Source organism: Mustela lutreola, chromosome 7 (assembly GCF_030435805.1).
Source record: "Mustela lutreola isolate mMusLut2 chromosome 7, mMusLut2.pri, whole genome shotgun sequence".
Lineage (NCBI taxonomy): Eukaryota > Metazoa > Chordata > Mammalia > Carnivora > Mustelidae > Mustela > Mustela lutreola.
Window position 1 is genome coordinate 36,206,828 of NC_081296.1, and position 23,356 is coordinate 36,230,183.

At 59.0% G+C, this 23,356-nt stretch overlaps 1 protein-coding gene across 1 annotated transcript in view; it reads left to right on the plus strand.

Moving 5' to 3' along the window:
• Positions 1-22,548, plus strand: part of CSPG4 (chondroitin sulfate proteoglycan 4) — a 40,884-nt gene extending 18,336 nt beyond the window's left edge. Inside the window, exons 3-10 of the mRNA XM_059180319.1 lie at positions 1,329-4,868; positions 6,192-6,674; positions 7,041-7,217; positions 8,878-9,076; positions 9,165-9,299; positions 9,426-9,592; positions 13,632-13,815; positions 14,113-22,548. Of these exons, the coding sequence (XP_059036302.1) occupies positions 1,329-4,868; positions 6,192-6,674; positions 7,041-7,217; positions 8,878-9,076; positions 9,165-9,299; positions 9,426-9,592; positions 13,632-13,815; positions 14,113-15,947 (6,720 nt within the window). The 3' untranslated portion in view covers positions 15,948-22,548. The remainder of the gene's footprint in view (positions 1-1,328; positions 4,869-6,191; positions 6,675-7,040; positions 7,218-8,877; positions 9,077-9,164; positions 9,300-9,425; positions 9,593-13,631; positions 13,816-14,112) is intronic.
• The last annotated feature ends 808 nt before the right edge of the window (positions 22,549-23,356 follow it).

Sequence of the window (23,356 nt, forward strand, 5' to 3'; positions counted from 1 at the left end):
GCCATAAGTGTGACTCCCTCGTGAACTGGCTGTGCCTGCAGCCCTTCATCCACTCTTCCCACCACAACCCCTGGCTGGCCATTTCCCTCACGGCGCGCCTGCAGTCCGGGCCAGCTGGCGGTCTCTGGTCTCTCGCCGCCAGACCCTGGCTCACCACAAGCCCTTGGCCTGGCCCTGCCCCACCCCGGCCTCCCGTAGTCCTGCCCCGTCCCCATCTCAGCATGTCCCCTGGCACTCCCCTGGGCTGGGTGCCTTCTCCTGGGACTGGCAACTCTAGGAAGTCCCCTGCCTAGCACCAGTCACCCAGCTGTTGAGTTGTCTGTCCATGATGGACACACCCTATACTGCAAAGCTTCTCCCTTTTCCCATTTCGTCCAGTCACCACCAGCTTTATTAGAAAGGAGTCTTCTGGCTCTCTCTCTCGAGGCTCCCCCTTGACCATGAAGAGTTTGAGAACTTGAGATCTTAGTCCAAATTTGGGAAAGCCCTCTGCTTCCACACTCCAGGGGGGAGAGGACTAGGACTGGTCTTCAGTTCATCTGCTGCTGCCATTGCTTCCCACTGCCACAAGGTGTCACTGTTGAGCGAAGGCTGGGTACAGCGCCGGGGCTGGTGTTTTCCCTCTCTGCCAAGTACAGGGGTGCCTCAGCCCTGTGGAGGGGCTCCGTACTCGGACTCCCAAGGCCACAGTTCTTAGTGCTCGGCTCTTCCAGTTTCCACACTCTGCCACCACCCACTCTACCATCCGGTCATGAGAACACCACACTAGATCCAGTTCTGGTGCCAATGACATCGAGACACATCTGTGTTCTCCTCTCCCCAAGGATCCCTCACCCCGGATCCAGGAGCTTTGCTTTATGTAACCTTCAACACAGAGAGCACCTGGAATTGGGCTCCCCGTCCCTGAGCAGTGAGCCTGGCTGCCCCAGGGGTCCCAGGGTGTTCTGGGGATTCTAAGGTGCCCATTATTCCAGGGGCGAATCTTCTGGATACTAAAGTGATTTTCTGGCGGCTCACCCAAGCTAGGAAGGTTGGGGAGAGTGAAAAAATGCAGACTGAATCTCTAGAAAAGCATCTTGCTATATGGCAGTTCTCTGGTTCCCAGCAGGGACCCCAGAGCCCATCTAGACGTGGCTCAGAGATCGCTTCGGTGAGAGTCTGGAGGATGAGTAAGGGGCGTGGCAGGAAGGAGACGGGTGGCCTGAGAATCCTCTGTCCCAGCACCTCCAGTCTGGGGACTCCGCTGTGGCAGGCCCACTGTGTTCTTACAGTAGAAGCAGATGCCCTCAGGATGTGGCCCCCACTCCCATTCCTCCATCTTTCCCCAGGTCACACTCGCCCTGGGCCAGGAGGAACTAAGGCTGCAGACGCCAGCTGGGACCCTGCTGAGCGACTCTGCCGTCCACACTGTGCAGCTGACCATTTCAGACAGCGAGGCCTTGCTGTCCGTTGATGGGTTCCTGAACGCCTCAGCCCCCATCCTGGGAGCTCCCCTGGAGGTCCCCTATGGGATCTTCCTGGGGGGCCCCGGGAGCCTTAGCCTGTCCTACCTGAGGGGGGCTAGCCAGCCTCTGAGGGGTTGCCTCCACGCTGCCACCCTCAATGGCCGCAACCTGCTCCGACCACTGACCCCGGGCGTGCATGAGGGCTGTGCTGAAGAGTTTTCTGCAGATGACAGCGTGGCCCTCGGCTTCTCTGGACCCCACTCCCTGGCTGCCTTCCCGGCCTGGAGCACTCGGGAGGAAGGCACCCTGGAGTTTATCCTCACCACTCGGAGCCAGCAGGCGCCCCTGGCCTTCCAGGCAGGGGGTCAGCATGGGGACTTCCTCTACGTGGACATCTTTGAGGGCCACCTGCGGGCTGTGGTGGAGAAGGGCCAGGGCACGGTACTGCTTCACAACAGCGTGCCCGTGGCCGATGGGCAACCCCATGAGGTCAGTGTCCATGTGGACGCTCACCAGCTGGAGATTTCCGTGGACCAGTACCCCACACGGACTTCCAACCGCGGGGTCCTCAGCTATCTGGACCCACGTGGCAATCTCCTCCTGGGGGGGCTGGACGCTGAGGCCTCTCGCCATCTCCAGGAACACCGCCTGGGGCTGGCCCCGGGGACCGTCAACGCCTCCCTGCTGGGCTGCATGGAGGACCTCAGCATCAATGGCCAGAGACAGGGGCTCCGGGATGCCTTGCTGACGCGCAGCATGACAGCCGGCTGCAGGCTAGAGGAAGACGAGTATGAGGAGGACGCCTATGGCCTGTACGAAGCTTTCTCCACACTGGCACCCGAGGCGTGGCCCGCCGTGGAGCTGCCTGAGCCCTGCGTCCCTGAGCCAGGGCTGCCGCCTGTCTTTGCCAATTTCACCCAGCTGCTGACCATCAGCCCACTGGTGGTGGCTGAGGGGGGTGCGGCCTGGCTCGAGTGGCGGCATGTGCAGCCCATGCTGGACCTGAGCGAGGCCGAGCTGCGCAAATCCCAGGTGCTATTCAGTGTGAGCCGCGGGGCACGCCACGGCGAGCTCGAGCTGGACATCCCCGGGGCCCAGGCACGGAAAATGTTCACCCTGCTGGACGTGGTGAACCGCAAGGTCCGCTACATCCACGATGGCTCCGAGGACACCTCCGACCAGCTGATGCTGGAGGTGTCCGTGACCGCCAGGGTGCCCGTGCCCACCTGCCTTCGGAGGGGCCAAACCTACATCCTGCCCATCCAGATAAATCCTGTCAATGACCCACCCCGTATCATCTTCCCACATGGCAGCCTCATGGTGATCCTGGAGCACACACAGAAGCCACTGGGGCCCGAAGTTTTCCAGGCTTACGACCCAGACTCTGCCTGCGAGGGCCTCACCTTCCAGCTCCTTGGCACCCCCACCGGCCTCCCCGTGGAGCGCCGAGACCAGCCTGGGGAGCCAGCAACGGAGTTCTCCTGCCGGGAGCTGGAGGCCGGCAGCCTCGTCTATGTCCACCGAAGTGGCCCCGCCCAGGACCTGACGTTCCGGGTCAGTGACGGGCTGCAGGCCAGCCCTCCCGCCACCCTGAAGGTGGTGGCAGTCCGGCCAATGGTTCAGATACGCCACAACACAGGGCTGCGCCTGGCCCAGGGTTCCGCAGCCCCTATCTCTTCCACCAACCTGTCGGTGGAGACCAACGCCGTGGGGCAGGATGTGAGCATCCTATTCCGAGTCACAGAGGCCCTGCAGTTTGGGGAGCTGCAGAAGCAGGGGGCAGGTGGGGCCGAGGGGGCCGAGTGGAGGGCCACACAGGCCTTCCACCAGCGGGATGTGGAGCACGGCCGCGTGAGATACCTGAGCACTGACCCGCAGCATCACACCGAGGACACCGTGGAGAACCTGGCCCTGGAGGTGCAGGTGGGCCAGGAGACCCTGAGCAATCTGTCTTTCCCAGTGACAATCCAGAGAGCCACAGTGTGGCTGCTGCGGCTGGAGCCCCTGAGCACTCAGAACACCCAACAGGAGGTGCTCACCACGGCCCACCTGGAGGCCACCCTGGAGGAGGAGGCAGGCCCCAGCCCCACCACCTTCTACTATGAGGTGGTCCAGGCCCCCAGGAAGGGCAACCTGCGGCTACAGGGCACACGGCTGTCAGAAGGGCAGAGCTTCACCCAGGATGACCTGCAGGCTGGCCGGGTGACCTATGGGGCCACGGCACGCACCTCAGAGACAGTTGAAGACACCTTCCGCTTCCGTGTCACAGCTCCACCGCACTTCTCCCCACTCTACACCTTCCCCGTCCACATTGGCGGTGACCCAGATGCTCCCGTCCTGACCAACATCCTCCTCTCGGTGCCGGAGGGCGGCGAGGGCATTCTCTCCGCTGACCACCTCTTCGTCAAGAGTCTTAACAGCGCCAGCTACCTCTACGAGGTCATGGAGCGGCCCCGCCATGGAAGGCTGGTTTGGAGGGGGGCACAGGACGAGGCCACCATGGTGACGTCCTTCACCAATGAGGACCTGCTGCAGGGCCGGCTGGTCTACCAGCATGACAACTCCGAGACCACAGAAGACGACATTCCCTTTGTGGCAATGCGCCAGGGTGACGGCAGCGGTGGCATGGCCTGGGAGGAGGTGCGGGGCGTCTTCCGCGTGGCCATCCAGCCCATAAATGACCACGCTCCCGTGCAGACCATCAGCCGTATCTTCCATGTGGCCCGGGGTGGCCAGCGGCTGCTGACAACAGATGACGTGGCCTTCAGTGACGCCGACTCCGGCTTTGCAGACACTCAGCTGGTGCTGACTCGCAAGGACCTTCTCTTTGGCAGCATTGTGGCTGTGGATGAGCCCACACGGCCCATCTACCGCTTCACCCAGGAGGACCTCAGGAAGAAGCGGGTCCTGTTTGTGCACTCGGGGGCTGACCGCGGCTGGATCCAGCTGCAGGTGTCTGACGGGCGGCACCAGGCCACTGCGCTGCTCGAAGTGCAGGCCTCAGAGCCCTACCTCCGCGTGGCCAATGTCTCCAGCCTCGTGGTCCCTCAAGGAGGCCAGGGCACCATCGACTCTGCCGTGCTCCAGCTGGACACCAACCTCGACATCCGCAGTGGGGATGAGGTCCGCTACCATGTCACAGACGGCCCACACTGGGGACACCTGCTCCGGGCCGGCCAGCCCGCCACGGCCTTCTCCCAGCAGGACCTGCTGGATGGGGCCCTTCTCTACAGCCACAACGGCAGCCTCAGCCCTCGAGACACCCTGACCTTCTCCGTGGAGGCAGGGCCAGTGCACACAGATGCCACCTTGCAAGTGACCATTGCTCTAGACGGGCCACTGGCCCCACTGCGTCTGATCCAGCACAAAAAGATCTACGTCTTCCAGGGGGAGGCAGCTGAGATCAGAAAGGATCAGCTGGAGGTAAAGGACTGGTTTAGGGGGCCCTTCTGGCAAACCTTCATGCCCGGTGTGCTTGGATGTTCAGGGACACGCCTGTGTCCCTGGGGCTGGGTGTCTGTCTGTGCTTTGGGTATGTACCTGTACATGTGCCCAGGGGCGTGCCTCAGAGATTCTGGGCGAGCGTGTGTGTCTGCCTGTGAGCTGTGTGTGCCTCCACGTTTTGAGTGCACACACGGACGTGCTGCGCTAACCACGCAGATTCCTGGGCCCCACCCAGACCGTGGCATCTCTGAGGTGGAGCCCGAGAACCTGCATTCTAATAAGTTTCCGGGGGGGGATCTTCATGGGTACAGACTTTGAGGACTGGAGGCCTTGAAGACAAACCTATTTGATCTCCAGGCTCCCGTGTCCTCAGCTCTCTTCCCCAGACCCCACCCCAGGCCTCAGGACCTGGACGGAGCTGCTGACCATCCAGGAACCTCTCAGGGCAACCACAGGCCTTCCAGCAGGCCTACTGACCCACTGTGTGACCTCAGGCCTGGTCCTTGCCCTCTCTGCCACACTGCCGATTTCTGAGCCCTCTGTAGCTCCAGCTGTCTGGATTCCAGCGCAGACTGTGACTAAAGATGTCTGGCATCAGAAAGGCTTTGCCCTGAAGGAGGCAGCATTTGAGACAGGCTTTGAAGGCCCTGGGGTTTCAGTAGCAGGGGACAAGGGGACAGTAGTCTGGGTAGAGAGAACAGAATTCTGGAATGCAGGCAGTATTCCAGGCAAAGGCACAGGATCAGGAATGTGAGTTGGGGGTTGGCGTGTGGTCTTTTGTAGCTGGACCATCAGGCGAGGGAGCACGCAGTGGCCCTTGGGTGGGACCTGGGTCTTCAACGCTCTGCGAAGCCTGTCGTCTGTGAAAAGGATGGCGCGCCCTCTGGTGGTGGAGAGAAGCGATAGCGGGGCAGGGCCTCCATCCATGTATGTGTGTGTGCATGTGTGTTACCAGGGTGTGTTATGTGTAAGATGTACCTGTGTGTCTGTGTCCACATGTCAGGGTGTAGTGATATTGTACATCTGTGTCACTAACTCTGGGGGCGTGTGATTGTATACATCTCAGGGAGTGCGTGTCTCCGAGGCTGTGAGCATGGGACTGGGTTGGGGGGAGGCATTGTGAAAGGGTGCAGTACCCCCTGCCCCAACCAGCTACATGTCTGGGTGTCGTGTGTGTGAACCTGAGTGTGTGTCTGTGTGTTAAGGAAGCAGCAGTTGGGGGCTCACAGGAGCATGGAGACTGAGCCTGTTCTGGCCACCTAGGGACCACAATAGCCTCCCCCCTGACCCTCTGTCCAACAGGCAGCCCAGGAGGCAGTGGCACCCGCAGACATCGTGTTCTCAGTGAAGACTCCACCGCAGGCTGGCTACCTGGTGATGCTGTCCCCCAGCGCCTCAGCGGCCGGGTCGCCCAGCTTGGACCCAGTGCAGAGCTTTTCACAGGAGGCGGTGGACGCCGGCAGGGTCCTGTACCTGCACTCCCGCCCAGAGGCTTGGAGCGACGCCTTCTCCCTGGATGTGTCCTCAGGCCTGGGTGCACCCCTGCAGGGTGTCCACGTGGAGCTGGAGGTGCTGCCTGCTGCCATCCCACTGGAGACGCACAACTTCAGCGTTCCTGAGGGTGGCACCCGCACCCTGGGCCCTCCGCTGGTCCGCGTGCTGGGGCCTTACTTCCCCGCACTGCCTGGCCTCGAGCTGCAGGTGCTAGAGCCACCCCGGCATGGGGCCCTGCGCAGAGAGGACGGTCCTCAGGAGGGGAACCTCAGTGCCTTCTCCTGGAAAGAGGTACAGCTGTCGGGGAGGCCCTGGGCACGCAGCCTGGCCCTGCAGGCAGAGCAGGGGAAGCTGCAGGCACTCCCCGTCTGGGCACCAAGAGGCAGGGAGTCCCATGTACAGACCCCTCTGTGAGAGATACCTGACGTCAGTCCTCCCTCTCTGGCCATATGGAAGTGCCTGTCCTCTTTCCTTTACTCCTTCCATCCTTCTCTCTGGGAGGAATGGCTGTCCCCATTGTCACCTGCAGGAGCTGAAGCTCTGAGGAGCCAGTCTCCCCCGACACCTGAAGGCAGGGCAAGAAGGGTGCTGGGCTCGAGACTCACACAGCTCCCAGGCTGGCTGGCACCTGACCATCCGCTATGGGCCTGCCTGCAGGTGGAACAACAGCTGATCCGTTATGTGCACGACGGGAGTGAGACGCTGACAGACAGCTTCATCCTGGTGGCCAATGCCTCAGAGGTGGACCGCCAGAGCCATCCTGCAGCCTTCACCATCACCATCCTGCCCGTCAACGACCAGCCCCCCATCCTCACCACCAACACAGGCCTGAAGGTGAGAGTAGCCTGGGATCCCCTCCCACCTCCCTTCCCAAAGAGAGGCCCAGCACGTAACACCCCCTCACTGAGCCTCAGCTTCCTTCTCTGAAATGGGGACCATGCCCCATGCCTCAGTAGGTTGTTGGGAAGAGAGAAGGAGTCATCGCACTGAAAACAGAACACAGGTATAAGCCTTCGTTATTGAACACTTTTAAGTGCTGTAAGCAGCCTTGGGAATGGCCATCCTTGGCCCTGATTTCCCTGGACTCACCCTCAGCAGGAAGCTTTTTTCTAAGGCTCAGGACCAGAACTCCCGAAGAATGTTCTTTCTAGCCCTTAAGGGTGGACTCCAGGGTCAGAGGGGTTAAGCTCCTCCCTTCCGCCCACGGCCGGTGAAGGCCACATCTTGGCTTCTTGAGCTCCTGCCCCTTACATCCCTGCAGAACCGTGGTGCTCTCACTCGGCAGAGGTCAGAGCTGAGGCACAGGCAGGTCACAACATCTCTCCATGGTCACAGAAGCAGTTATTGGTGGAATGAAAGGGCATGGCTTGGCCAAGATCACCCAAGATAGTGGATGGCCTTGATGCCAGTTTCTAGGGTCAACAGGAGTCATGGAAGGATTCAGAAGAGAGTTGACTTGGGATGTCTGTGATGTGAGACACAGGACACCTTTGATGGTAGAGGATGTACCCATGGGGAGCGGTCCAGCGGTGGGGAGGCCTGCAGAGCAGTGGGGGTACAGGGTATGGGCTGCCCTGGAACCGCAGGCAGGTGGTGCTGTGTGGCCTCTTGGCCACCAGGTGACGGTGTCCACCATGTTTGTGTCAGGAGCCGGGCGCTAAAGACCCACCTCCATACTTTGGTCCCCCCAACTCCAGAGCTCATCTGGGGTTAACCTGGGGCTCGGAGAAGGTGCCCTGCAATCCCAGAGGGCTCGTTTTCCAGATATGAGAGCCCTCCCCGAGGCTGCCCAAGTTGCTTACCCAGCTGGGGTCACGTAACAGGATCCCAGAAATGAATCTGCCAGGCAGGAGGCTGAGGGAGGCTCCTCTTCGCTCTGAGCATGGGGAGTGGCTGCCGCCATCTGGTGGGGCCTCATAACTGCCCTGAAAATACCTGAGCCCTCATTGCAGTGCCGCTGCTGAGCCCTGAGCCACAGGACAGAAGCCAACCCTCAGCCTCTCTGGCCTCTGTGCCTCCCATGCCCTCCCTTCACCTGGAAGGGGAGCCCATTTATAAACCTCCTGGGGAAGTAAAATCACCATTCCCATAGTGTGTACAGCGCATGCCCAGACTCACTGTGGAGGGTCTAAAGGGAGGCCCCGGCCCTGCCCGTGAGACAGGACCAGGGAAAGACAGTCAGGGCTGGGGGGCTCTGAAGGGAGAGAACTTGATGAGAGGAAGAACTGGGGGCTTCCTGAGGTCGGGGACAGGAGCTGGCCTTGCAGGACAAGCAGGATCAGGGCAGAGAGAAGAGACTCTGGGCCCTGGGGTGACGCGGAACAGCCAAGTAGGATTCCTACTTGGCAGAATGGGGTGGAGGGCCCTTTGTCAGGCAGAGCCCAGCATCGCCAGGGGCCTGAGCTGCTGCCTGAGGATGATGGCCTCGGGGCTAGGGAGGAGTCTGGCGGGAGAGCATGGAGGGGACAGAAACTTCACAGGCTTGTGTCCCTAGATGTGGGAGGGGGCCACGGTGCCCTTCCCTCCGGAGGCTCTTAGAGGCACAGACAGCGACTCAGGACCGGAAGAGCTGGTCTACACCATTGAGCAGCCCAGCAACGGGCGGGTGGTGCTGCGGGCCGCGCCAGGCACCGAGGTCCACAGCTTCACCCAGGCCCAGCTGGATGGCGGGCTCGTGCTGTTCTCGCACAGAGGTGGGTACTCGGGGAGGCTGGGGGGTGGTGCCCTGAGGATGGGGAGCCATGATGGGCCAGTGAGACCCAACTCCACCCCCACCCGCAGGAGCCCTGGATGGCGGCTTCCGCTTCAGCCTCTCCGACGGGGAGCACACCTCCTCTGGACACTTCTTCCAAGTGATGGCCCAGAAGCAGCTGCTCCTCTCCTTGGAGGGCAGCCGAACGCTGACCGTGTGCCCAGGTGGGTCTGCCACACATGGCATGCCTTGTAGGCCAGGTGACACGCCAGGGTCTCTGCCTCGCCAGCCGTCGCAGACCTCGTCCTGGCTCTGGTCCACAGCCAACAGGCCCCTTGTGCCTCTTGCAGGGTCGGTCCAGCCGCTCAGCAGCCAGAGCCTGAGAGCCAGCTCCAGTGCGGGCACTGACCCCCAGCACCTGCTCTACCGGGTGGTGCAGGGGCCCCGACTGGGCAGGCTGTTCCATGCCCAGCACGGCAGCACCAGGGAGACCCTGGCGAACTTTACCCAAACCGAGGTAAGAGCCCAGTTCTCTACAGCCACCACGCAGACTCAGTTCAGTCCCAGGGGACCCAGTCTGCCTGTGCACCTGGGCACCACTCCCACATCATGGACAGCAGGCACTCTCTGGCCCCACCATGCCCCAAGCTGAGCCTGCCTTGCCCTCCAGGAGCCACCAGTCCAGTACACAGAAGATGGGAAAGATCTCAGCCCAGAGCAAGCCTAGGGTCCTGGGGCATGGCTTCCAGAAGGAAGCTGCGGTTGGACCTCAGGAGCTGAAGAGAGTGCTCTGAGTCAGGGACGTGAGCATATCCCCTGTGGCTAGTGAGGGGCCATGCTTGGTTTAGGCGTAGAGTTTGAGATGAAGGCAGCTGCTGGGCTCCTGAGAGGTGGAAGCCTGAGGCTGAGGTCTGGCGCCAGCAAGAAGCAGAGTGGGTCCCAGGGGCGTGAGTAAACAGAAGGCAGCCAAGGAGGGTGAAGTGGGAGTGAAGCTGCCATCTCTCTTCAGGGCCTAGTTGTTCCAGAGCAAGCCAGAGGCCACCAGTTAAACACTAGAACTGATAGCCATGGGAAGAGGTCTTCTGCTAGGTTGCTGGGAGTGCACAGCTCTGTGCTAACTGGGGGGGTGGGGGAGGTTGCATGGGCAGGGATGGGGGACAGCAGCCATCACTTAAATTAACACCCCTTCCAAGTGTAGGAGGTACTTCCTGTGAGTGCTGGCAGCCTTGGCTCTCTCCAAAGGCAGAGCAGGTGGGGAACTTTCAGGCATGGGGGGAAAGAGGCAGTTCTCACAAGGGATACACGGCAAAAGGTCTCTCCTGTCAGCATCCCCCTGGGCCCAGGTTTTCTGTTCTCATCAAGTCCTGGCTTCTGCCCAGGTCTCCTTCCCACGATAAGATATTCAGCAGGCTGGCGGCTGCAGCCGCTGAGCACCCTGGTTCCCAGGGAGCCGCTGTCATTGGATGCCCAGGAAATAGGAGGGAAGAGGACCAGGCTTCAGGGTCCCACCCCACCCACCGCGCTTTCCCCACCCGCCGGCAGTACATGCAATGACCGTGAATGGCCGCCAGGGGGCCAGGCTGGCAGTGCCACCCAGAGAAGCCAGGAAAGAGGCTTCCTGGCGGAGACTTTGTCCTGGCTTTGGGGCAGGGGCAGGGCAGGACTGCGTCTTGTCTTGACAGCACCACTGTCCTGCAATATTGAGTCGGGTGGGGCAAGGATTAGGTGTCCCGTTCTGCAGATAAGGAAACTGAGGCTTACAGAGATCATGTGACTATTCAGAGCATGCGTCTAGTGAGAGGCAAAACGAGGAATATGACTTCTGACTGTCAGTGCAAGATTTCTCTCACCAGAGGATACCACTTGCTCGCAGAGCTGAGAGGCCCCTCCCCATCTTGCCTGTGATTTGCCACCCCCAATGGCACACCTCCCATCCACAGAAACTCCTGCAGGCTTCCATCCTCCCAGGCCACTCCTGGGGGTCTCTGCTTCCTGCCACCCTTCAGCCTGGGCCAGAGGTCACAGCTGACAGTCCTTGAGGGCCACATTTAGACCACAGATGTGTTTTATTTGGCATGCACAGGCATTTAATATTTTAAAATTAATGGCCAACATACAACTTTTGAGGGATTTTAAATAAATACACACACACTCAAAAGCCTGATTTCCAGTTTTGGGGTTTTTTTTTTTTTTAAGGTTTTATTGATTCATTTAAGAGAGAGTACGTGTGTTCAAGTAGAGGGGAGGGGCAGAGGGAGAAGCAGACTCCCCACTGAGCAGGGAACCTAACCCGGAGATCATGACCTGAGTTAAAGACAGATGCTTAACCGCCTGAGCCACCCAGGTGTCCCTGATTTCCAGTTTCGTTTCTTTTTTTTTCTTTTTTTTTGTTTTAAGATTTTATTTGTTTATTTGACAAAGAGAGAGAGAGATCACAAGTAGGCAGAGAGACAGGCAGAGACAGAGGGGGAAGCAGGCTCCCTCCTGAGCAGAGAGGCCAATGCGGGGCTCGATCCTAGGACCCCAAGGTCATGACCTGAGCTGAGCCGAAGGCAGATGTTCAACTGACTGAGCCACCCAGGTGCCCTGATTTCCAGTTTCTTAAAAGGCTCTGTTCCCTCCTATAGCAATCAGCTGAGGAGCAACCACCCGTTTCACTGGGGCTCCACTCCCCCTTTAGAACTGAGGTGACCCCCCCTTAGCGTGGGGCTGCCTCCCCTATTAGATGGGCACTGCTCTCCAGTTCATCACTACCCTGTCCAAGAGTCTCCCACACGCTGGGACATCAATTTCCATCTCATTATTGCACAAGCCCTGTTTTTCTAAGGAGGAAATAGATCTCCCTCCCCAAAAGGGGAAAATAAGAGATAAGACCAGAGAACACATTTGGATTAGCAGGCAGAAGAAAGGAGCAAAATTCTTCATGGAAGTGAGGACTATCCCTGGGTGTTTACCAGGCAGACGGGCCTGGAGAACAGCAGGTGTGGTGGGAATGGGGTCAGAGTGGGGGCTTTGTGGTCGGAGAAGCCGCTGTACTATCTGAACAAGAAGGACAGTAACCCTACATAGGAAAAGTCTCGCTCTGGCTTCGGTGTTCAGAACAGTTGTAGAGCAGGGATCAACGGACAAAACTGGGACATGGGAAGCTATAGCGATAATCCAGGCCAGAAGTGATGGCGTGCGAGAGAGGGAGGAGTCAGGGACGCCTCCACGGCAAGAACAGAGCTGCCGTCGTGAGAAGCAGGAGGACTAGGAGAAGAGCGCAGGTCAGAAGGCTGTCTGGTCCAGGCCAGCTCTGAGCTGGTCCTTAGACATCCTCAGGGAGCTGTCCGGAAGCAAGTGGATATGTGAGTCTGGAGTTCGGGAGAGAGCAGTCCAGGCTGGAGACAGAAGTAAGGGGGTCACCCGCAGAGCTGACCTGGGACGACACGTGGGATGTGCCTGTAGATAGAGGAGACTCTGGAGGCCATGCTATAGGCATCGGGGAGAAGAGGGGGACCATGGAGTCTGTGAAGGAGCAGCTAACGAGACAGGAGGAAAACATGAAAGGGGGCCATGCTGGAAGCCAACGGGTGTTAGAGGAAGGAATGCACGATGATGTCTAGTGCCGCGTGCCAAGCAGGTAAGCAACATGAGGACCGTGAACCGCCGTCGGGTCTCACAACGCAGACATTGTGGGTACCCTCGGTGAGGACGGGAGCAAAGGCCTGTGTAGCCTGCACTCAGGACAGCATAGAGCAGATTCTAGACTGTTCTTTTTGGAGTTTTGCTGGAAAGCAGAGCAAAATGTGGAGAGGGGTGACACATGTTGGTGGAAAAAGTGAAGTCATGGGTCTTTTCTTTAAGAGGGAAGAGAGGAGGTGGCTGGGGAGCTGGGTGCAGTCAGTTAAGCACCCAAGTAGATTTCAGCTCCAGTAGTGATCCTCAGGGTCATGAGATTGAGCCCTGCACTGGGCTCTGTGCATAGCGCAGGGCTTGCTGGAGTTTCTCCCTCTAGCCCCTCTCCCACGCACGCACGTGCTCTTGCTCTCTCTCAAAAATAAATAAATAAATAAATAAATAAATAAATAAATCTTTAAAAGAAAAAAAGACAGAAGAGAGAATAACATGGTTGAGTAATGATGGGAATGTTCTCTTTTGGGGGGGAAATTTTTGCCATAGGAGAAAGGAGGGAGCTGGTGAAACTGGTGTCCTCAGTGGGGAAGAAGGGCAGGGACCCAGGGCAGAAGTGGAAGGACCAGCTGCCGAGAGAGAAGCATTCGAATACTGCTTTTCTTGCGGGCTCAGAGAGGGGAGGTGATTGACCTGAGGAAGCAGAGCCCAGATTTCACAAGGCATCAAGCTCTAGATCCAGTGTCCTCACTGCCACATCACTACCGATGGTGATCCACTGAGCTAGTGAGGGAGAGCACAGGTCCCTGACATGGGGCCAGGGAGAGCCAGGAGAGTTGACAGTGAGGCTGGGCACCAGGGGCTCGTCAAGGAGACTACAAGGGGCTCCCAGGCTCCACAGGCTCAACCTGCCTCTCTTCTCCCAAAATGGGGTCCCTCCCCAGGTGTATGCTGGGAATGTTCTGTACGAACACGAGATGCCTCCTGAGCCCTTCTGGGAGGTCCACGACACCCTGGAGCTCCAGCTGTCATCACCCCCTGCCCTGGATGTGGCTGCCACCCTTGTTGTGTCTGTGTCCTTCGAGGCTGCCTGCCCCCAGCGCCCCAGCCGCCTCTGGAGGAACAAAGGTGAACTGTACGATGGGGAAGACGCTGGGCAAGTCCAGAAAGGAGGGGACACAAGGCCAGGGTCAGCAGCTCCCTCGTCAGTTCCCAGGATCTGGGAAGTTAAGGGAGGGTGAGCAGGTGGGGACATTTTGAGGTCAGAGAGGAGACATGATCCTTATCCTCCAGGGGCCCCTGAGCCCCACCCTGGGGTACCTGGTCTGAGGGAAAAGGCACAACCTTGCCGTGGGGGTCCTGGTCTGAGGCTCTGAGGTCTTTCTTCAGTGGACAGGACCTTCATAGCCTACATCCCACCCCTAGGTCTCTGGGTCCCCGAAGGCCAGCGGGCCGAGATCACCACGGCCACCCTTGATGCCTCCAACCTCCTGGCCAGCATCCCGTCACCCCAGCGCCCAGAGCATGACGTGCTCTTCCAGATCACACAGTTCCCCATCCGGGGCCAGCTGCTGGTGGCCGAGGAGCCCCTCCACGCCGGCCGGCGCCACTTCCTGCAGTCCGAGCTGGCCGCAGGGCAGCTGGCCTATGCCCACGGCGGCGGGGGCACCCAGCAGGATGGCTTCCGCTTCCGCGCCCACCTCCAGGGGCCAGCGGGGGCCTCCGTGTCAGGACCCCAGACCTCAGAGGCCTTTACCATCACAGTGCGGGATGTGAACGAGCGGCCACCGCGGCCCCAGGCATCCGTGCCGCTCCGGCTCACGCGGGGCTCCCGCGTGCCGGTCTCCCGGGCCCAGCTCAGTGTGGTGGACCCGGACTCGGCGCCTGGGGAGATTGAGTATGAGGTGCAGCGGGCTCCCCTCAATGGCTTCCTGAGTCTGGTGGGGGCCGGCCCAGGGCCAGTGACCCGCTTCACGCAGGCTGACGTGGACGCTGGGCGCCTGGCCTTCGTGGCCAATGGGAGCAGCGTGGCTGGCATTCTGCAGCTGAGCGCATCTGACGGGGCCAGCCCTCCCGTGTCCATGTCCCTGGCCGTGGACGTCCTGCCATCGGCCATTGAGGTGCAGCTGCGGGCGCCCCTGGAGGTGCCGCAGGCTGTGGGGCGCTCCTCCCTGAGCCGGCAGCAGCTGCGGGTGGTGTCAGACCGGGACGAGCCAGACGCCGCCTACCGCCTCACCCGGCGGCCCCGTTTCGGGCAGCTCCTGGTGGCTGGGCAGCCCGCTGCCTCCTTCAGCCAGCTCCAGGTAGACCAGGGGGAGGTGGTCTTCGCCTTCACCAACTTCTCCTCCTCTCGAGACCACTTCGGCATCCTGGCGCTGGCCCGAGGGGCCAATGCATCCGCCACGGTGAACATCACTGTCAGGGCTCTGCTGCGTGTGGGGGATGGTGGGCCATGGCCCCAGGGGACTACCCTGCGCTTGGACTCCACCGTCCTTGATGCTGGAGAGCTGGCCAACCGCACGGGCAGTGTGCCCCGTTTCCGGCTCCTGGCGGGACCCCGGCATGGCCGTGTGATACGTGTGCCCCGGGCCAGGACGGAGCCCAGCGATAGCCAGCTTGTGGAGCAATTCACCCAGCAGGACCTTGAGGATGGAAGGCTGGGGCTGGAAGTGGGCAAGCCAGAGGGCCAGTCCCCTGGCCCCGTGGGCGACAGTCTCATTCTGGAGCTGTGGGCACGGGGTGTCCCCCCCGCTGTGGCCACACTGGACTTTGACACTGAACCTTACGATGCGGGCCGACCCTACAGCGTGGCCCTGCTCAGTCTCCCCGAGCCTGCTCAGACCGAAGCAAGGAAACCAGAGAGCAGCACCCCCACGGGGGAGCCAGGCCCGTTCGCCTCCAGCCCCGTGCCCACTGTGGCCAGCGGGGGCTTGCTGGGCTTCCTGGAGGCCAACATGTTCAGCGTCATCATCCCTGTGTGTCTGGTCCTCCTGCTCCTGGCACTCATCCTTCCTCTGCTCTTCTACCTCCGCAAACGCAACAAGACGGGCAAGCACGACGTCCAAGTCCTGACTGCCAAGCCCCGCAATGGCCTAGCGGGCGACAACGAGACCTTCCGCAAGGTAGAGCCGGGCCAAGCCATCCCGCTCACAGCGGTGCCCAGCCAGGGGCCCCCACCGGGGGGCCAGCCTGACCCAGAGCTGCTGCAGTTCTGCCGGACACCCAACCCTGCTCTCAAGAACGGCCAGTACTGGGTGTGAGCCCGGGCCTGGGCCCAGATGCTGATCAGGCCAGGGACAGGTTTGCTCAGGCCCTGGCCCCATTGCTCCCATGCCCTGGTGCTGTCTGAGTATCCCCAGAGCTAGAGACACCTGGGGACATCTGGTGTGGAGGGTGCTGGGAGGAGGTCCCAGGGGTCCGGGACCAAGCGGAGTCAAGAGCTGGAATCCCCCCAGCTTTCTCCATGCCTGGAGAACTGCAAGGGGTGGGCTAAGGTCAGAGGCAGGCTTGGAGTCAGTCCCCCTGCCCTGGAGCTAGTTTGGGCTGTCAAAACCAGAGTGACCTCCTAGATATGTCAGGACTCTGGATCCTGGGTCTGTGATCTTGGGTAAGTCACAGCTGGCCCAGACTGCTGAGAGGGCAAGGAGAGGAGAGGGCTGGGGTGACAGATGGGGATTCCTGGCTTTTCCACTCCAAGCCAGGCCTCCCTTTGTCTCTGCCCCAGAGCTGATGGGAAAACTTTTTCCCCTGGTTTTTTAGGGAGATGGTATTCCCTGGAGCAGAGGGCAGGAGGAGGGAGCCCCTCCACTCTCTAGGAGACATAAGCCAGTAGAATAATACATTCAGGGAACAAGATGGGGTGGGTTGCTCTGGGGATGGGTTTATTTAAGGGGGATTGCAAGGAAGCTATTTAACACAGTGTCGAGCTCGCCCAGACTGAGGGAGCTCCTGAGAGTGTGGGAGGGAGGAAGGTCTGAGGCCAGCTCATACCCGGAGCCCAACCTTGACAGGCTAAGGGCGAGTTAGGCAGTGTGTGTCTGTGGCCCCGGACCTGGCTGGGCTGGGGAGTATGCGGGCCTCAGGCCAGAGGCCACTACAATGCCTGTGCTCCCCCAAGGACTGGGGGTGAGCAATTGAGGACACTCAACTCCATGGGGCCTGGATAAACGGTGTTGTGGAGGTTCTGGACAGATGCGTGTCGTTTGTCTGACCATGCACTGGGCCCTTGTCCAAACCAGCCTGCACTCCTCTGGGGCAGGCCGTCCCACTAGGCCTCAGCCAGCAGGCTGGACAGGGCCATGTGAGCCCTCAATGTCCACCTCCAGGGACCTTTCAGATCTCCTCTGCCCCCACCTGTGTAGGCAGGTGGGCCAGTCTTTGTGGAATGGGACCAAAGCCCTTTGGTTTAGTAAAGATAGGCTAGGCCACCTCCGAGGAGCTCAAAGAAACAATGAAATCAGGAGATGTATTAAACGTCCCAGCCACAGATGTCTTAGCCTGAGTTTTGGCCTCCACAACCTTGTCCTTCTCCACCTACCTCTCAAGTTGCTGGAGCAGCAAAGGTCAGGAGACTGAGGGGGTTACATAGAGATCCCAAGGCTGGGACCTGGTGCTGCGGGGCAGACGAGGGGACCGCCACTGGTGTCTTCCCTTGGCTCCCTGGAGATTTTCCCAAGGAACATTTCAGTTGGTCTCCGCCCCCCAGCAAGAAGACCGAGGGTGCCCCTTCTCAAAGGCAGGGTAAGCAGCAAGGATTCTGAAAAGCGAGCTGCCCCAAGAGGCCATCCTCTGGTTAGAGACCCTCTATGAGCTGCTCGGGAGTCACGACCCCTGCCCCTCTCCCTTTTGAGAGTTATGGACAATGAGGACAGATTCTGGATCCCAGGTGATGCTGCCTGGCAGTAAGCAGACGTCCTCCAAAGAAACACAGTGTGGGAGGTGCAGGATCTGGGACATTGGAGCCCAGTGCCTCAGCACAGTCAGACGGGGTGGAGAGCCCCAGCCAGCCTTTGACAGCTGACCAGTGTCTGGGGACCAGAAGCACCCCTTCCTTGTGTCTCCATATCGGGGAACATCTGAATCAGAAACTAGGGCAAGAAAGGAAACTCCCTCCTCCCCACTGTGCTGTCCCCAGAGCGCCCTGCCAAGACGCCTCTTATCATCCCCTTCCCATCCCGGCATTCCCCAGATCCTCCTCCACTCTCAAGATGTGGGCAGGTCACCCGGAATCCCGGACTATCAGTGCTGAAAGGGCACCTAGGGGACCAAGGGCAGGCTGAGAATCAGGGCTATCCAATCACACACAGCCAGGCAGCACTAGAGTGGACCAGAGCCCAAGGCCCAGCCAACTCTTCTTGCCACACTGAAGAGCCTGTCCCAGGCCGTAGAGGGGACCCCCACAGAGACCCCTCTCCATCAGGAGTTCCAAATCCCAACCTGGCTTCCTTCTATAGCCTAGTCTCTCTGGCACCCCTCAGGCCAACCTCATACAAGGGGCCCTGCCAAGGGAGTCTCCATGCCACACCCCAGGCACTATGCCCTGCCTCTTCCTAGAGCTTGGGGCCAGATCCTCAGGGCCCTCATATCTGACGCCAGACTCCACCCAGGGCGACCAGTTTCCCTGGGAGTGTAACCGGAGACAAGGGTGACAGACCCGCCAGGCAGGATCTGGCCTCATCTCCTATTTCCCGCCCCTCCCAGGACTGACGACATGCTCTCTGTTCACTCAGCCCAGCTTGTCCTGCCCCCCCCAGCGAGCTGGCACAGGCTGACACTGCTCCATTTCCTTTAAGCCTCTGCTGACCAGGGGGCCAGCACCCAGGGCATTGTGCACAGGGCTCCATGAGGACCTGGGAGAAGGTCTTTCACTGGAACACCAAATCTGGAACCCACTTTAAATGTGGGGCCTCCATTTAAGTAAATCCCTTGCAGATTTCAGACAGGCCCCCAAGGCTTAAAGGGATTGTTATCCACTTTGCAAAATAACTCACTATCCCCTTACTTTAAGAAGGCAGCTCCTCCCAGGCACTGAGATAGACGCCAACCTGGGCACAAGTGTTTAGGAATGTGTGGGAGCACTCTGACCCTCTTCTTTACCCACACACACACACACACACACACACAGTGCACTTATGCACATGGCTGTGTACCTTTAGACCTTCAGACGCACCCTGTTCTAACATAAATACCTGCCCACGTAATACGTATGCCCGCACGTCCATACAGGTGCACACACAGACTTGGGAGAGAAGTACTCTGCACTTGTGGGCCCTCCTACAGGCCTCAGAGCTGCCCATGGGGAACCAAGGGCTGGGGCTACCTGACGATCCAGAGGCCCAGACTGACATCAGCAGTGCCAAGAAGCGGAACCACAGCAGGAGAGGGTATGGGGAACAGGGTAGGGATGGCCAGAGGGCCCAGTTTTGGGGGTCTCCAGCTTGGAAGTCCTGCCCACCACCTTAAATGTTTTAGCCACTTAGATGCTAAAGAAGGGGCTTCCTCTGAGCCCCTCTCCTAGTGCTAGGAGCTGGCCCTTCAAGTGGAGCTGCTCAGGCTAGAACCATCATCCCCCAGTAGGAAGCAGAGACAGGGACCTCCCTGCCCTGCCCCCACTCCACATTGTCTCCCTACTGGGATAGGAATGGCCAGGTGCTGGCATCTTTCTCTAGGCCCCAAGACTAGGATTTTTGTTTTAAAGATTTTATTTATTTATTTGACAGAGAGAGATCACAAGTAGGCAGAGAGGCAGGCAGAGAGAGAGAGGAGGAAGCAGGCTCCCTGCCAAGCAGAGAGCCCGAGGCGGGGCTGGATCCCAGGACTCTGGGATCATGACCTGAGCCAAAGGCAGAGGCTTTAACCCACTGAGCCACCCAGGCGCCCCTAGATTCATGACCTTAAAGAAATGGAGGTACCTGGGCAGCCCCCGGAGTGCTCTGGTTGGGTTTCCGTTCCTTGTCACACCACATGAGGAGGCCCTGGCAAATGGCGGGAGCCAGGATGGGAACCAGCTCTGCTGGAGCCCTCTCTCCACAGCCCGTCTCCTACCCGAGGTTGGCTCCGAGTTCACATCGTCCCTGTCTGGTCTCCACTGGGATTAGTGGGCAAGGGCATTTGGGGCCAAAAATGTTGTGGGAGACCCCCTGAAGACAAAAGTAACCCTTGGTTAGATCAACCAGTGGCCAAGAAGGGACTTTTCAAGGAGCTCCCATGCCCCTCAACCTGGGCACTGCCAGCTCTGTTAGCGTAAAGCCTCAAGCTAATGACAGGACTTCCTCTGGATGCCTTGTAAGCTCACAGAGGGCTCAGGCAACACCACCTCTGGGTCCTGGAGGCCCAAGCTGGATGGGCTGTCTAAGTCTTTGTCGCTCAAAGTGCGGTCCATGGACCTGGAGGACCAGAGACATTCGGGAGCTTATTAGAAATAAGAACTCTGGGGACACCTAGACTGCTCAGACAGGAGACAGTGAGACTCTTGGTCTCAGGGTTGGCAGTTTGAGCCCCACGTTGAGTGGAGAGATTACTTAAAGATAAAATCTTCAAAAAAGAAAAAGAAAAAATGAGGGCTCTCAGGCCTCACCCCAGATCAGCTGAAACAGACTCTGTGTTTAACAAATAGTAAAGACACATTGACTTAGGTCCTACCCCTCCACCTCCAAATGGAGAAACAGCTCAGAGAGGCAGGAACAAGGTTAAGACCATGGTAAGTCAATGGCAGACTTAGAAAGAGGTCAGACCCCATGATCCAGTTCCAGAGTTTTGTCTTTCAACTCAAGTCCCTATATCCTCTGCTGATTTGGAGGGACAGGGTTCTGTTGTGGGGGTTCCTGCTCAGGAGCCTCCACTGAGGACAAGAGGGGAGCAGAGGAGGACGAGGCCAGTAGCCAGGTCTGATCAGTGGGGAAGGTCTGCAGAAGAAGCCCACTTCCACCCTTACCTCCCAAGACAGGCTCCTGGAATATACAGCAACCCCCTGCCACCCCACCTTCTACAATCCAGCTAGTCCTTCCCTCCCCACCCATCTGGGTTCCACCTGTAGAGGGAGGGAAAAAAGGAGGGGCCCAGCCAAAGCCCCCAGTCAGGGCATTGGGTCTCCTGCACAGTAGAGCCGCAGCAGCCAGCAGAGGAAGGGGAAAGAAGCTGGCCGTCAGGCCACAACACAGGCCTGGTCAAGAAAGAGGGCATGGGCCTCCCACAGCACTCTGTCCTGTCCTGCAGGGGTGGGAAGCGAGGGAGGCTGGACCACTCACTGTCTGTCCCTTCTGGCCCCAGAATAAATGCTGTGGCCCCCAGCCTATGTGCTGTCCTGGTGCTGTGCGTGACTTTGAGAGCCCCAACTCCCTTTCCCTGCCAGGTTGCTGAGGCCCCCAGCCCTCTGTTCCTTGCAGTAAACATAGTTCAAGGCTGTGTGCCCTCTGGGGGCAATGGCCAGCCGGGTCCAGAACTAGGTTCATAGCAGATGTTCAGTAAACGTTTGTTGACAGAATAGAGCCCCTCCCTTCCCGCAATCCAAAAGGTCTCTAACCCCCAATCCCACTCTGACTCTGTATCCTGACTTCCCATCTGGTTCCCCTGGCTTCCGTCATCCCTAGGAGTGCTAGTGGGGCTCCCAACCACAGTTCTAGCCCCCAGATCCCTTCCAGGGCCCAGGCAGACCTGGCCCCACGTCCTAAGTTTCTAAGGAGCAGGTTTAAACTGTCCCTGCCAGACTCTTCAGCACCCACTTCTCTCTTCCTCCATACTTACCCGTGGCTCCCTCCTACCAAATGCCTGGGGTCTAGCTCTCAGAAGCACACGGGCAGAACACTTCAACCCAATCATATGTGGGAGCATACCACTGATGCAATCAAACTGATTAAATGGGACAGGAGGAGAAGACAACCCAGGACTCCCTGCCACTCGCCTTCCCTTGCCCTACAGCTCCTCCTCAGATCGTCCTGGAGCCACTGGCCACCGTGCCAGCTGTTCTAATCACTGTAGGGCCTACCCGATCCCAACCTTCAGAGGCAAGCAGTGGAGATGAGCCAAGGGCTTCCCCAACTTTACCTGGCCCAGAGGACCCTGCATTCAGTTGGAGGTCTCAAGAGTCCCAGCCTACCTCCTGGAGGCTTGAAACCCTTCCAGATGCCAAAGATGCACCTTCCAGCAGAGGAACTCCTGGCATCTAGAGAGGCATCAGGATAAGTGTGAGCCAGTGGTGCCAGACACACAGGCCAGGGCAGAGACCTCCAAGAGCCAGAGAGCAGCAGGGAGAACCCTGTTGGGTCTTGTTGGGGAAGGTGGAGCCTTTTCTACAGAGCTATTGGTTGAGCAAGCAGGCAGGTGGGTGAGGCTGGAGGAGGCCGAGAGCTCCTGGAAGTCTGTGAGTCAGGGCAGAAGGGCTCCTCCTGAGTCAGCCCTGCTAACAGGTTGCCCTGTGAGGCAACTAGAACAGGACCCATGGATCCGAGAAGGTTCCAGGCCCTGAGACTTCAGCCCCTCTGCCCCATGAGCTGCCCTGCCTAAGAAGCTCAGTCTGGGGATAGATGCGATGAACTAGAGGAGGGAGGGCAGCGACAGTGATTGTGTCTGCCCAATGAACTTGTACAAGTCCACGCACCTGTGAATGGGATGTTCGACCCTAGCAAGTACAGAGCTAGGCCTGGGAGCTACCTGTTTCTGCCTACAGCCCCGCCTCCTGTCTTCATTTCTGCCCATTTCCCAGTTCCTACAGCCATGAATGGTACATGATTGGCCTGGGGCCCCATCCCCTTGCCTGCATTAGAACCTCTCAACCAAGGCTGCTTTTCAAAGTGTTGTGGCAAAGCCCTTAGAACAGCACCAGGCACATAGTAAATGCTCAGTAAATGCTGACTTTTATAATCAGTGCCATTATAATGGTGGTTATTATTGGATCGGCTAGCATATGGGTCTGACATATTGTATAAGCTTAAGAAATATTCAGATTGACATTATTGTTATTACTATGATTTACAACAGCCATCTCGGTGCCTGGCACAGATTACATGCTAAAAAATGCTCAGTCCTGGAGCATCTGGAAATTGCCCATTTGGAAAAGAGGGACATTCAGGCGCTCTCCTTTGCTGGACTTTGGCGGGAAGAGTGAGGTATACAGACAGGTTCAAGTTCTGGCTAGAAGCTGGCAGCCACACTGACCTGCATTCGTTCCCCCCACCCTACTGATCCAGAAGAGCTCAGAGGAAGCTTGACCCCAGGGACCCAAGAGGGAGGAGTGGCACTTGAACCTGCCCGGCTGGTGGAGGAAGGCAGGGTGGAAGGCAGGGTGGGGGGGAGGGTGGGCCCAGGGAAGGCCAAAACACAGGGGATTCCAAGAGAGGGGAGCCTGGACTATGCCTGAAAGACAGGGAGTAAGAGGGCAGGGGCCAGATAACGTGGAGCCAGAGGGACCAGAAGACTGGCCCTAGAGCCAACAGGGGCTCTGGGGATCAGGTTGAGAGAAGCTCCCATGGAATTCCCAGTCTGATAGGGAGTAGCCGCCCGCCCGGAGTCAAGCTGTGATGGGCTGGAAGCTTGTCCTTCCCCACTGCCCGCCTGCCAGGGCCAACCCTTTAAGATACAGAACTGTGGTGAGGAGCAGGGGACTGCTGAGCCCCTGTACCAGAACTCTGCATCCAGCACTCCCCCCCCAGGTTCAGTGAGCTCAGTGGGAGCC